The sequence below is a fragment of the Cnephaeus nilssonii genome (assembly GCF_951640355.1).
Source record: "Cnephaeus nilssonii genome assembly, chromosome: X".
Lineage (NCBI taxonomy): Eukaryota > Metazoa > Chordata > Mammalia > Chiroptera > Vespertilionidae > Cnephaeus > Cnephaeus nilssonii.
In genome coordinates this window covers 74,828,664-74,841,875 of record NC_137071.1, presented here as the reverse complement: position 1 = coordinate 74,841,875, position 13,212 = coordinate 74,828,664, and the positions used below count along the sequence as shown (strand labels likewise).

Sequence of the window (13,212 nt, the reverse complement as noted above, 5' to 3'; positions counted from 1 at the left end):
CATTTAAAGTTATTATTGATAGGTACTTGTTTGTCGCCATTTTTATTCTTTACCCCCGTGTTCCTTCTTTGCTTCTTATTTCTTCTTTTTACAGTAGACCCTTTAGCATTTCTTGCATTGCTCGTTTGGTGGTAATAAACTCCCTTAGTCTTTTTTTGTCTGTGAAGCTCCTGATTTCACCCTTAATTTTGATTGATAGCCTTGCTGGGTATAGTAGTCTTGGATTCAGACCCTTCCTTTGTATGACTTTGTATATTTCATTCCATTCCCTTCTTGCCTGATGTGTTTCTGTTGAGAAATAAGTCACTAGTCTGATGGGGGATCCTTTGTAGGTAACTTTCTGTCTCTCTCTGGCCGCTGTTAAGATTCTTACATTGTCATTGGTGTTTGCCAGTTTAATTTTAATGTGCCGTGGTGTTGGTCTTTTGGGGTTCATTTTATTTGGGACTCTGTGAGCTTCTTGGATTTGTGTGAGTTTTTTCTTCCCTATATCAGGGAAGTTTTCTGTCATTATTTCTTCAAACAGGTTTTCTATTCCTTGCTCAGTTTCCTCTCCTTCTGGCACCCTTATTATGTGGATGTTGTTTCGTTTCCTGTTGTCCAAAAGTTCTCTTAGGCTCTCCTCCTGCTTTTTATTTATTTTTTCTAGAAGCTGCTCTGCTTGGGTATTTTTTCCTACCTTGTCTTCCAGCTCACTGATGTGGTCCTCTGCTTCTTCTACTTTACTTTTGATGCTTTCTATTGAGTTCTTTATAGCAACGATGTCATTTTTCATTTCTTCTTGATTCTTCATTTCCTCTTGGTTCTTACACATATTATTAAATTTGTCTTACATTCTTTTCATCCACCTTATGACCATTTCTCTGAATTCTTTCTGTGATAGGTTGCTTGCCTCCATTTCGATTACTTCCTTTTCTGGTGATGCTTGCTTTTCTTTCATATGTGGGCTGTTTCTTTGTCTCCCCATGATCTCTCTTCTCTGGGTGTCTGGTTATGTAGTTCTCTCTCTCCTGCATTGATTTAAAGGCACAAAATACAACACAACAAGGCACAACACACAAGGCACTGAACACAAATGTATTCATGATATTAATAACCCAAAATAAAGGTGGCCACCAGATAAAAGAGAACTAGGGGATAAGAAAGAAAGAAGAAGAGAAAAAAGAAAAAAAAATGAGTGCAAAATTGAAATTGGGAAAAGGAAAAAAAGTAAGAGAGAAAGAAAGAGAATAAAAAAAGAAGAGGGGAAAGAACTATTTATATGGGGAGAAAACTCCAGTAGAACAGCCACTAATCCCAACAAATGCCAGAAACAAATACCTAGAGATGAATGCAAACTACAAACAAGAACTAATATCAAGTGAGGTGAGGGAAAACAGAAGCAAAAAGCAAGCAAAAACAAAACAAAAAAAAAAACAAAAAGAAAAAGCAAAACAATCTCACAAACAAGCATAAAAAACAATATAATCAACAATCAAGCAAACAACAAAAGGACAGAGAAAAAAAATTTGGATAGTGAAGAAAGAGAAGAGAGAGGTATCTATGGACTTAGATCAGGGGATTGGAAATTAGATATATAAGTAGGGTGAAATTTTAACAGTGGGTAAAAAGAAGGAATAGGGAAAATCTAAAGCAGGAATAGGGTAAGAGAAACAGGACAACAAAAGGGGGAAAGTGAGAAAGAGAGTGTTGGAATAAAGGTAAAGTTGAGATAGAGTAAAATCATGCTAAAGGAAAGATGAAAATAGAATGTAGAATACTTATCCCAAAATAAAATAAAGAGAAAATAAAATGACATTTTAAAAAAAAAGGTAAAATAGTAGTAATAATAATACTGATTAAAAATAAAAATTTAATAATCAAAAAGGTAAATTCAAGTGAGGAAAAAAAAATTAGTTTCTTAAGTAAAAGATGAAAAAATAAATAAAAATATTCAGTACTGAAGGTCATTCACTTCCTCTACTGTTCTGTTTGGCTTGCCTGTTTCCTAGTCAGGACAGTATTGAAGTTCCCTGCGTTCCACTGCTCCTCAGTGTTGTAGGCCAGTCCTGATTTTCAAGCAGGCAGTACTTCTTTGTTTCTTATACTCCTTTATTTTTGTTTATACAAGAGTCAATTTGTGATTCAACCCCTGGATGGCAGTGTTTCTGGGTTGACCTCCGGGTCTATAGGTCCTCTCTAGCTAGTGTTTAGATTTTGTTTTCCCTGTGGAACTTAATACTGGTTTGGGGGAATGGGCTGCCCCAGAGCTGGTTCTCTGATCATTATTCCCTGCTCTGATGCCCAGGTTCCACAAAAACAACTTTCCCCTGCAGTCTCTTAGAGTGTCCCCAACTGGGTGATCCTATGTATTGGGCTTAGTAATCAAAAGCAAGGATTTAAAGGGGAAGAGAAAAAGAGAAAAAAGAGCCAGAGTATGTGCGCGAACTCTGGTGCTGCGGCGCAAGTCTGTGCAGTCTTTTTTCCCCTTGGGTCTAAGCAGCAGACACACTGTTAAAACTTTTAGGCTGCCCTTTTGTGCCCAGTTCAGTTATGGGTTGCTTTTTAGAGTTCCCTTCTGTTAGCAGCCCTGCGGATCCCCTTTTACATTCGTGGATCACGCCAGCCCCAACAGCAGCGGACTTTTCTGGGCTCAGACTTCCCAGGATCCTCCAGCTCCCACCGTGCGCATTTCTCTCTCCTGCCTGGACCACAGACCTCACCTTATCCCAGGCGAAATCTGACCTTTCTGTGAGGAGGCGCAGAGCTCCTCTGAATCCGTGTGCTCGCGCCACTTGGGGACCAGTGCTTCTGGGTTCGCAGCAGTTCGCTGGGTGCCATTGTTGTATATTCCTGGGATTTTCAGGCTTCTGACAACATCCACTCTCCCCTTCAAGATGGTGTGGTCTCCGCGTCAGAGCCAGTCGCTCTGGGAGGGATCCCAGCAGCAGCGGAGGCTTCCCTGTCAGCAGACCCCGTCTGGCAATCCCCCACAGTCCCCTGGAGTATAGCTGTCCCTCAACTCACCAACAAACACTCCCCGTGCGACCACACTCTCCCTTCATTCTCTCACTCACGCACTATCTTGCAGGCTGCCTTCCTGTTGGCAGCCATCTTCCTTCCGCCTCCAATAGTCTTCTGATTGAACTCCCTGCCTTCAGTCTCTACTCACTTCACTCAACTTCACCTCCAAATTGCTACTGAAGTCATGTTCTAAAATATGACTCTCCTTGTCACTTAAAAATTTAAATAGCTCATCACATAAAACCCATTGCCTTCCATTGTCACACGCAGCCTTTCAGGATCTAGATCCAACTTACAGCTTCAAGCGTATCTCCCACTAACTCTGCTGTGCCCTCCTCCTATTACAGCCCCTTGTCTTATGCTCCAGCAATGACACATCATTTACAATTTGCCAGAGTTGTCATGTTTTTGCAGGCCTTCATAATTTAACCTATGCTGGCCCCTCTGGCTGAGATGCTCCTGCACCCTACTCTGTCCACACAGCAAGCTGCTGCACACTGGTTAAATGGCTCATAGATTGCAGGGCCTACTGCAAGATGCAGCCACTCATCCCAGAACAGGGCCAACACAGTTCCTGACCTCATGGCACTTACAATCTAGCAGAAAATAAGACATAAACCAAATAATCACAGAAATGAATATGATTGCAAGGTATGATAAGCACTATAAAGGGAAAGTACAGAGATTCATCAGAACATAGAATGTCCTGGATCCATGTGTGGGTACAAATGTGCACACATGTGACTAATTTGGTGGCAGAAGCTGGAGAGAGTTTCTTTGAGGAAATGGCATTGGCTGAAAAATAGTATAAGGGACCATCTGGCCAAAATACAGGCTGATAGACTGGCTGGCTGACTGATAGAAAAACTGATGGACTAGCTGGCTTCAGAGCAGTCTGACCTACTGATGCCCTGGCTGACAAGCGTGGCTGCACGACATGAAGAATGCCTAAAACCCTAATATCCTGACATCCTGACTAGTTAAACTGCCTGGCTGGCTGGTCAGCTAGCTAATGGACAGATGGGAGGCTAAGTGACTAACTGGCTGATTGACTTAACTGTCTGACTTCAGTTCCCCCTCTTATTTCCTAACCCAAATGTAGCCCAATGAAAGTAATAAAGCAGCACACAAGCAAAATCCTGTGCACAGAGAGAACCAAGCACATCAGGAACCTCTCCTCTGCATCCTTGCATAGCCAACTGGACCCCAGCACGAGCCAAATGCAGCTTGTAAAAGGAACACAGATGCACTTTTGCCATCAGAGTTAAAAATCAAATCAAAGGCAAACAAACAGGTTGGATAGGTTTTCTTAGAAACCTTCAAAATCAAGTGTGTTTTTAAAAAAATAGGATTTGAATGATCATGTTTAATATAATGCTTGTCCCTACAGAAAGCACTAGAGCAAGAAAGCTCCAAACACAAGAATAGGAGACACATTGGGTCACAAGAGATCCCTTGGGGCATCCCTTTAATGGTTTCTTTTCTCCCCTTGTGTGTTTCTGTGGTAATGGGGCATGAGAATGGCCCAGTGCTATCTCAATCCCAGACTGCTGTCTCTTGGAGAAAGACATTTGCATACTACCTCAAATGTACTTCACTAAGAGCAAGTAAGCTGAGTGAAAACTGTAATTAAAATTATGCCCAGGCCATCTTCACATGGAGAAGGAGAAAGGGAGAATGGAGTTGGAGGCATGACCAAATAAGAGAAGGTACAGTGGGGATTAGTTTTACATGCTCCAGCCCTATCTCTTTCCCAGCATTTTGGATTGCCAACTAGGGAGGGGACTGGTCCTGGGGTAGCCTCAGAATATCCTAGCATCCCTGAAAACAGGAAAAGGGTGGGAATTTAGGGGCCTTGAAGGGCAAGGGTACAAGATGATGGTCCTTGAGTCCCAGGGGACCAGTATGTTTGGGTTCTTGCCTCCACAACACTGGGAAATGTGAATTGGGCATAGCCAGCCAATCTGGGGACAAGTAAGAATAGCGCTTTAAGGCAGTGGTTCTTAGGCCAGATGCAGATCAGAATTACCTGGGAAGCTTTAAAAAAAATATATTCCTTTGGGGAGTTAAAAGAACGTAAAGAGGGATAAATAAATGGTGATGGAAGTTCATACTACTAGTAAATGATTGTCAAATGGAAATCTGAATCTTTTTTTCTCCCTCAATCTTCCCTTTTTCCTTCCTCCACTATATCATGGATCTTACCTCTGCCAATTTACCTGAGAAAGGTATATATATCATCCTGTCCATTTCATAGGGCACTGACTTGTAATTAGTGATGCACACAGCAGACATCTCTGATTACATATGCATCTCGTTTTATGTAACAAAAATTGGTTGTAAGCATAACATTTATCAATCAAATTATATCTTTTTTTTTTAGAGAGAGAGAAGCATTGACTTGTTGTTCCACTTATTTATGCATTCATTGGTTGATTCTTGTATGTGCCCTGACAGGGGATGGAACCCCAACCTTGGCTCATCGTGATGACACTACCTGAGCTACCCAGCCAAGGCATCAAATCATATCTTTAGTGCAGTGTATGACAGCTTTTTACTTGAAGGAATCTCACAATATATTCATTTCCTGTTGTCTCTGTACAAACTAGCACAAATTTAGTGGTTTAAAGGCTACACATATATTTTCATACCGTTCTGGAGATCATGAGTCTTACTGGGCTAAAATAAAGGGTAGGCAGGGCCGCATCACTTCTGCCTTCTGGAGGCTCTAGGGGAGAATGGATTTTCTTTCCTTTTCTAGATTCTAGAGGCTACCCCACTCCTTGGCTCATGGCCCCTTTTTCCATCTTCAAGGCCAGCAAGATTGAACTGAGCTCTTCTCACATCACATCACTCTGACTTTCTATTCTGCCTCCCTCTTTACTTATAAGGACCTTTGTGATTACATTGGGCCCATCTGGGTAATTCAAGCTAATATCCCTCTTTTAAGGACAGCTGATTATCAATCTTACTTCCATCAGCAATATTAATTACTCCCTGCCATATAACATAACATATTCACAGGATCTAGGGATTAGGGCATGGACATCTTTGGATGGCCATTATTCTGCCTACTGCACATGATAAATCTTTTTACAAAGTAGAAACATTTTAATGTAAAGTGCATAAACCTCCTCTGGTTTTTCATATACATTTTATCTGTTGCTTAAAGTAGGACATACCTGAACTATCTGCCACCTGTTGGTCTCATCATCTACCCATCCATTCATTGTTTCCCACTCAGCAAAGTGCAACCTTCTCCTAGCCCCTTCCATTCACCAAGACCTTCCATTTATCTCCTAATGTAGTCCTTCACCTCTCCACCCACCCATGATGTGGACACTCTGTGTGCATGCATAGCGCCATTCTTCAGTGCAATTGGGCTACATGCAGTAGGTGATAAATGTTAGGGATAATAAAATGTGTGCTTTGTGTGTGCAAGACAGGAATGTGTGTGGGGATATGCATGCACACTCTTAACGATTCTACACATTTCACATTCACTCTTTCTTTTTCATTACCACTGCTGTCCCTCCAGCTCAGGCCCTGCGTTTATCACTTCAATCCTGCACTAGCATCACAATCCCCTTCTTGCCTCCCTGGTTTCACATTAGCCTTGCTCCCATCCATCAGAAAAACTAGTCCAAATCAGCTTTCATTCTATCACTCCTCTGCTCCAGGCCTACAGTGGATTCCCACTATTCTATCACATTGAATCTAAATTTCCCAGACTGGCCTTCAAAGCTTATACCGGCTTATTCTGCCCATCCCCAATCTCTTCAATCTCTTTTCTCTTTAGTCTCCTCTCCAGCCAAATAACTATGCTTATTGACCTGCACATATGTCTTACTTATTTCTGTGCTTGCTCTCTGCCTGTGAATACATTCCACTTCTCTCTGCTAATCCATGCCTATCACTTCAAGATCCAGCTTAAAACACTATCTTGTGGAAAGCCAGTTCTGTTAACCACTTCCTGTTCTTTTGTTCCACGCTATTCTTGTCTACAAAATTACTTGATTTTAACTTTTATTTAGTGATATTTTGCTTTTAAAAAAATACCAGGTCTCACTTGTTGAGGACTTATAATGTGTCAGACTGTGTTCTAAGACATTTTACATACATTTTCTCATTTAATCTTAAATGACAATCTTTTGAGTTAGGCACTCCATTTTGCAGTTGAGGAAATCAGTGCTCAGAGAGTTCAAGATACTTCTTCAAGTCTACAGAGCTAGGAAGTGGTGCACCTGGGATCTGAACCTGGTCTGTCTGATTCCAAAGCTTTATGGAGGCTCTGATGTTGCTTTATTAAAGTAGGGTATGTGTCTTTGTAAGTTTAGGTCTCCCCTATAAAAGTGTAGCCCCTCCAAAGCAGCCTTCATGCACACAATTGTGGCTAATCGCTCCTATAAATTAGACTAGTGCTTTACACCCAGGCAATACCCCACCGACCCTGCTTGGCCTGGTTCCTCTAGAGCTCTGGACCCAGAGGTGAGTGTTTCTCAAACCTGGCTATATTACAGAATCACCCAGGGAACTGAAAAATAAATAAATCCTGATGCCCAGGCTCTACCTCAATCAATTAAACCACAATCTCTGGTAGTAGGACCCAGGCATCGGTATTTTTATAAAGCTCTCAAGAAAATTACATTGTGCAGCCAATATTGAGAATCACTTGTAAAGCAAAGAAGATTCCTTTGGAAAGCTGTTTCTCTGTTTTAAACCCTTTTTATTTCTCAGGAAGTCACATCTCCCTTGCATTGTCTTGTCTCTCCTTCCCCTTCCCTACCTGCTCATTTGGCTTTTTACTCAACAACATCTGAGGGGAACAGCAATCATTGCTTGAGGAAGTGGCCACAAGCCAATTAAATATTAGCTTCAGGCAGGTTCCTAAATCAATGGCGTGCAGGTGAAAAACATTAACATATTAAAGCTTTCTGGGTTTCACAAAGACAAAAAAAAATAATAATTTGCTGTTTTTGAAACAGCGAACATTCCACCTCTTAATCTGCTAACAAAATCTCCTGGGAAATCCTTAAAGAAAGAAAAGTTGCCTCTTTCTTAATACTTTCACCAGCTGACAGGCAGGGAGAGCCATGGAAGATGTGACTGACCAAGGCTGCCTGACTTTGCACAGGCAACAGCTGCTTGGTAGTCTGAATGAACTCATCTGGGGGAAAATTTCTAAGGTTCTGGAAGAGGTGGACTCAGGGAGGTGAAATGGGGACCAGGCTCTACCTGCTCACTGTCTCCCCAGGACCCCTTAGTTCTGTCTACATACTCAGACATCCCCTCCTCCATGATTCCAAGTGTGTGTGTGCCTATGGAAGGGCTCCCCACCTGGTGTACACATATCCTTTCAGCCTTTGGGACAACTAGACAGAGCCCAGGATGGCCAGAGTCTCTGGGCTCCATTTACCCTAATATTCCACATGAATGTAATTTCCTATGTGTGCTATGACACAAGAGTGGGAAGTGATGGCCTGGGGGTAGCTCCAAATTTTCCAGTTCCCCTGCCCTCTGCAAAAGACCTCTTATGGGTTGATTGGACACTCCCTAGCTTTCTCTAGCACTGGCTAACCTTAATATGTGGTCACAATAGCATGTTCCAGTGGCTCTCTCTATGGAATACACCGGCACCTTTCCCCACCCCCTTCCCCCAGGCACGTTGTCCTTGCCTCTATCTTTCTCCTAAGCTCCAAGGGCCCTTTTTTTTGCCTCTATAACTTGTTTCCTGAGCCCATTTCTTCTACAGCTCACTTCTACCTCTGTGACTTTTTCTTTGTACTTTCTAAATAAGCTTTCTCTTATAAGAAAAAATAGTATGTCCCACAGGGTTGAGAAGGGCAAAGAAGATAGCCCAAATGGGCTCAGGTTCTGAGCCACTTCTGAATAACTGAACTTCACCTGACAGGCTTAAATTCTCTTTGTCAAGGTTACTTCTTACTGTGTTCCCAAGGCCTGTTCCTGGGGAGAAGAAGCCCCCAAAGTCAGACTTACCTTGGCATCCATGATGCTGGTCTCCACTCGGGCCACGCCTTGGTTCTCCCGGAACAGCTGGATCTTGCTGATCTTGCTGAACTCGGACAGCACAGTGGTAAGGTTGGTTTTGAGGTCAATAACATGGCTGATACCATGCCGAGGTCCCACCAGAAGAGTGGTGGCTGATTGCTTCTCGTCCTGGTGCCCAAATGTCGTGGGCAGCATTCACAGAAAGAAAGGCAAAGGCAGTGGGGAGAGGAGATAGGAGGAGGAAATAGAAAACAAGCGTTGGGCCGGTTCTGCTGGGAAGTCTGGAAGCATTTGGGGCTCAGTGCCAAGGCGGGAGGACAACCTTGAGGGGAAAATGGTCTGGGATGCTCCTGTTTTCAGGGCAGGGCCTAGATCATCAGTCCAAATGGGCACCTTAGGCTCAGCAATAGGTTGGGCAGCAGCAGGGTGGCTCTAGCAAAATCATGAAGTAGGTGAAGTTTTTTCTGGTGCCTTTATAGCACCCTCTGTCTATCAAGCCCCACAGACTTTCCATTTGTCCCTGCAGGCCACTTAAGGTATCCATCTGGTACTCTGCCCGAATAGGTAGCATCCTGTGTTTGGTCTTTAACCTACCCTAACCCACCCCCACCCCCACCTCCAACTCCAACCAACAGCAACTCAAACTTTCACTTCTCATTGGTTGCCAAAACCTGAAAAGACAAAGAAATAACTCTGGTCTAAGGTGTTAAGGGTTGATTGGGCGCTTAATGGGGGGTGTCTCTCTCCCTAAGAAGATATTTGATCTTTAATAGGCACTATAGCAGTCTTAACCCAAAAGGATGGCCTATAAGAATTTTAGCAGTGGCAGGGGTGTGGGGGTTGAGGTGGAGGGAAGGGGCAGTGGGCTTTCAGTGATTCTCAAATCCCAGTATGTAAATGGCTACTTCTGTGCCTGATGGACTGAATTCACATAAATGTTCCTGACAGGCTCTTTGGCACCATCAAGCCTGAGCCCTCTGCAGGTCCATTCCATGGTATTAGCATCACCCCGATGAACCTCTTCCTTCTGCCGTAGATACTTTGATAAGCGGCTTTCCATTGGTGTGCCCCATAAGCATGACAGTGTGTTCCCCAGAGCAGGACAAGCACATGGAGATAGCAAGATGGTTTGAATTTCCTTTCCATAGCTTACTAGGGTAAACTAGCCTGGGGCACATTCTTTGGTGACCAGCAGTCTCCCCCCTCCAGAGAAGGGTGTTGCTGCAGTGGAGGCCTTGGGTAGGCAGGGGAAAGCATACTGATTCAGGAAGCCTTGAGTGGGGGACTTTAGGTATATAAGGAAGAGTAATGAAACAGAGCATGGGTCAGCAAACTCTGGCTCATGGGGCAAATCTGGCCCACCACCAGTTTTTCTATGGCCCATGAACTAAGAATGGTTTTCACATTTTTAAATGGTTGGAAAAATTCAAAAGAACCACATTTTGTGACATGTGAAAATTACATACAATTCAAATTTCAGTGTCCATAAATAAAGATACTGGAACACAGCTACGCTCATTTGTTTATACATTGTCTATGGCTGCTTTCATGCTACAATGGCAGAGCTGAGTATCTGTGACATGTGCATAGCCTGACTGCAAAGCCTGAAATATTTACTAGGGAAATAGTTTGCCAACTTCTGAAATTGAGGAAAGGGGACACAAAAGGGTCAATGAGGGACACTGAAAACAAGTATCGCCTCTCACTTTACCATTTTATCAGAGGAGGAACCAGAGCACCATGGAAGAGGAGAGGGAGAAGGAGGAAGAGGAGGGAAAATATCTTATCTAATAAAGAGGGAATATGCTAATTGACCCTCATGCTGTCTCAAAGATGGCGGCGCTCACAGTCACAAGATGGCGGCACCCAGTCCCCTCAGCTCCACCGGGGCAGCGGGTGCACGGCAGCCCCTGGGCTGCTGGGGGGCTGAGGGGACTGGGGGCCGGCCAGGCTCTGCGTGCCTGCCTCCAGAATCCCTCAGTCCCCTCAGCCCCCCAGCTGCCCAGGGCTGGCCCAAGGCACAGGCAAACCTTGGATGGCGGCTGCCCAGCCGCCCAGGGCCGCCTGAGGCTTGTGCTGCTGGCAGTGGCAGCAGCAGAGGTGTGATGGGGCATTGCCTTCTCCCGATCGCCAGGTCGCCTCCCACCTCTGAGGGCTCCCGGACTGTGAGAGGGGGCAGGCCGGGCTGAGGGACGCCCCCCCCCCCACTCCAGTGCATGAATTTCCATGCACCGGGCCTCTAGTTTAGAAATATTTGCTGAGACAGAATGACATTCTAAAGCTTTAATGAAGTTTCTACTGCCCTCCACCCAAGGACAGTGCCCACAGAGGGCTCCCTCCCACCCAGTCCCGCTACCCTCACTGACCAGGCCCACAGTGTTGAACAAAACACCAGTGAAGGTTGGAAGTTCATTCAGAATTCGAAGATATTGGAGCTTTGCCTGAATTGTGGAGCCCTGTAAAAACAAAACACCCAGAAACGTGAGAAACTTGAGACACACAAAAGCAAACCTGTATTCTCAGGAAGGAATGTCAATATCTTACACAGGAATGTCAGCAAGACACCCTATGGGAGTGTAAGGAGATCCTCAGAGAAACTGCAGAAAGGTTTCCATTCAGATGGGGTCTTAACTCTAGCATCCCCTCTCCCTTCCTAAACACTCTTTTTCCTCCTGGTCCTCATTCCTTAAGAATCCAGCTTACTCATTTTGTTCTTGGGTTAATTCCAACACCTTTCCCCAACTGTGAGACCCCACCTCATCTATACCTCTCTCATTAGATCTCCTATAACCATTAGATACTGGCCATCCCCAACTGGGGGTCCCCCTAATACCTTTGATTCTGAGTACACCTAAGTCCCAAGTCTGCTCTTCTTCTGGCATTTCCTCATATAAAAGTCTCTAATAGTGATGGCAGCATTCCCTGGGAATCATACTGGACTCCTCCCTCACCCTCTTACCTGAGAAGGCCACCAGTCACGAAATCATCTTCATTCTACCTCCTGTCTACCCACCCCTCTTCTGTAGCCCCATGGTCATTGCTTAATGTCCCCCACCTATGTCAGGGTGGCAGCCAGGTTACCTTCAGTATTGACACTCCATTCCCTCAACCCCTCCACACTGCTTATAGGGATCATCCTAAAACATAAGATTAATCATATCAGTTGCCTGCTTAAAGCTCTCAATGGCTCTCTACTGCCTACAGGGTAAAGTTTAACCCCTTTCCACAGCATGCAAGACCCTCCATGAATTGGCTCCTGCCAATCTCTCTAGCTTCCTCTCTTGCCCTCACTTCCCCACCCCCAGGCATGTTCCTTAACTCTCTGTACTGGCTTATGCTGAATCATTTGCATTCCTTTCCATGTACCACACTCTCTCATGTCCCAAGGGCTTTGTATAGACAGATCTCCCTGCCTTGGAAAGTCTTCCTCCCCAACTCATTTAGACAAACTATTATCTGTCCATCAAGACCCAGCTCTGGCATCAAATGCACCAATTCCTGGCCTTTTCTACCTTCCTCAGGTTGGGCTGGGTGTTTCTTCTGCATATTTCCAGAGTACCCACGCTTGTCACACTGTGCTGTGACTGACTGTGATGTTTCTTCACTAGCCTGTGCCTGACTTGGGGGTGGAAACCAGGCCCTTTTCAACTTTGTATCTCCAGCCCAAGCACTGGTGAGCCTCAAAAATGTTTGCTGATGAGACAGCTGAGAGCACTGATGGTCTCCACTGGGAAGAAAACAGTTTGATTAAATATGCACAGCAAGGTAGGGATGGCTTAACTCTCTGGGGAAATTTGCATCTTAAAAGAGAAGCTAGTTGGTAATGCAAGGAATCTGGAATGGGTGGACTATATGGGGGTGATTATGTCCTATGTCTACATCTGCATTTCAGTGCCTGTCACCACAACTCCTGCCTCCTAGGCACAAGTAGACTGAGCTTCAGAAGCTTGAGAAGGGCCTACAGAAGAAGAAAAAGAGAAGGGCCCACAAGGCTGAGGGAGCAGGGAGTAGGAATTCCTCAGAGGGCACCCAAGAAAGTTCAGGAATGCTGAGCAGTGACCTGAGCCCTCAACATGCTGCCCAGTGACCCATTATCCAGGTTATGCCTTATCTCATCAGGCTTGGTTTTTATCTCCCAAAATTCCCTGTCCCAGGACTGATGAGTTAGAAATTGAATAAGGGAAAGAGCAGTCACTTTCA

General features: G+C 44.5%; 1 protein-coding gene across 5 annotated transcripts in view; it reads right to left on the bottom strand.

Annotated features, from left to right (window-relative positions):
- Window positions 1-13,212, bottom strand: part of FRMPD3 (FERM and PDZ domain containing 3) — a 170,301-nt gene that overhangs the window by 43,763 nt on the left and 113,326 nt on the right. For all 5 annotated transcript variants that reach the window (XM_079764400.1, XM_079764398.1, XM_079764399.1 and 2 more), the window contains 2 exons: window positions 11,379-11,468; window positions 9,001-9,180 (listed from right to left, as the gene is read on the bottom strand). In XM_079764400.1, coding sequence (XP_079620526.1) covers window positions 9,001-9,180; window positions 11,379-11,468 — 270 coding nt within the window. The remainder of the gene's footprint in view (window positions 1-9,000; window positions 9,181-11,378; window positions 11,469-13,212) is intronic.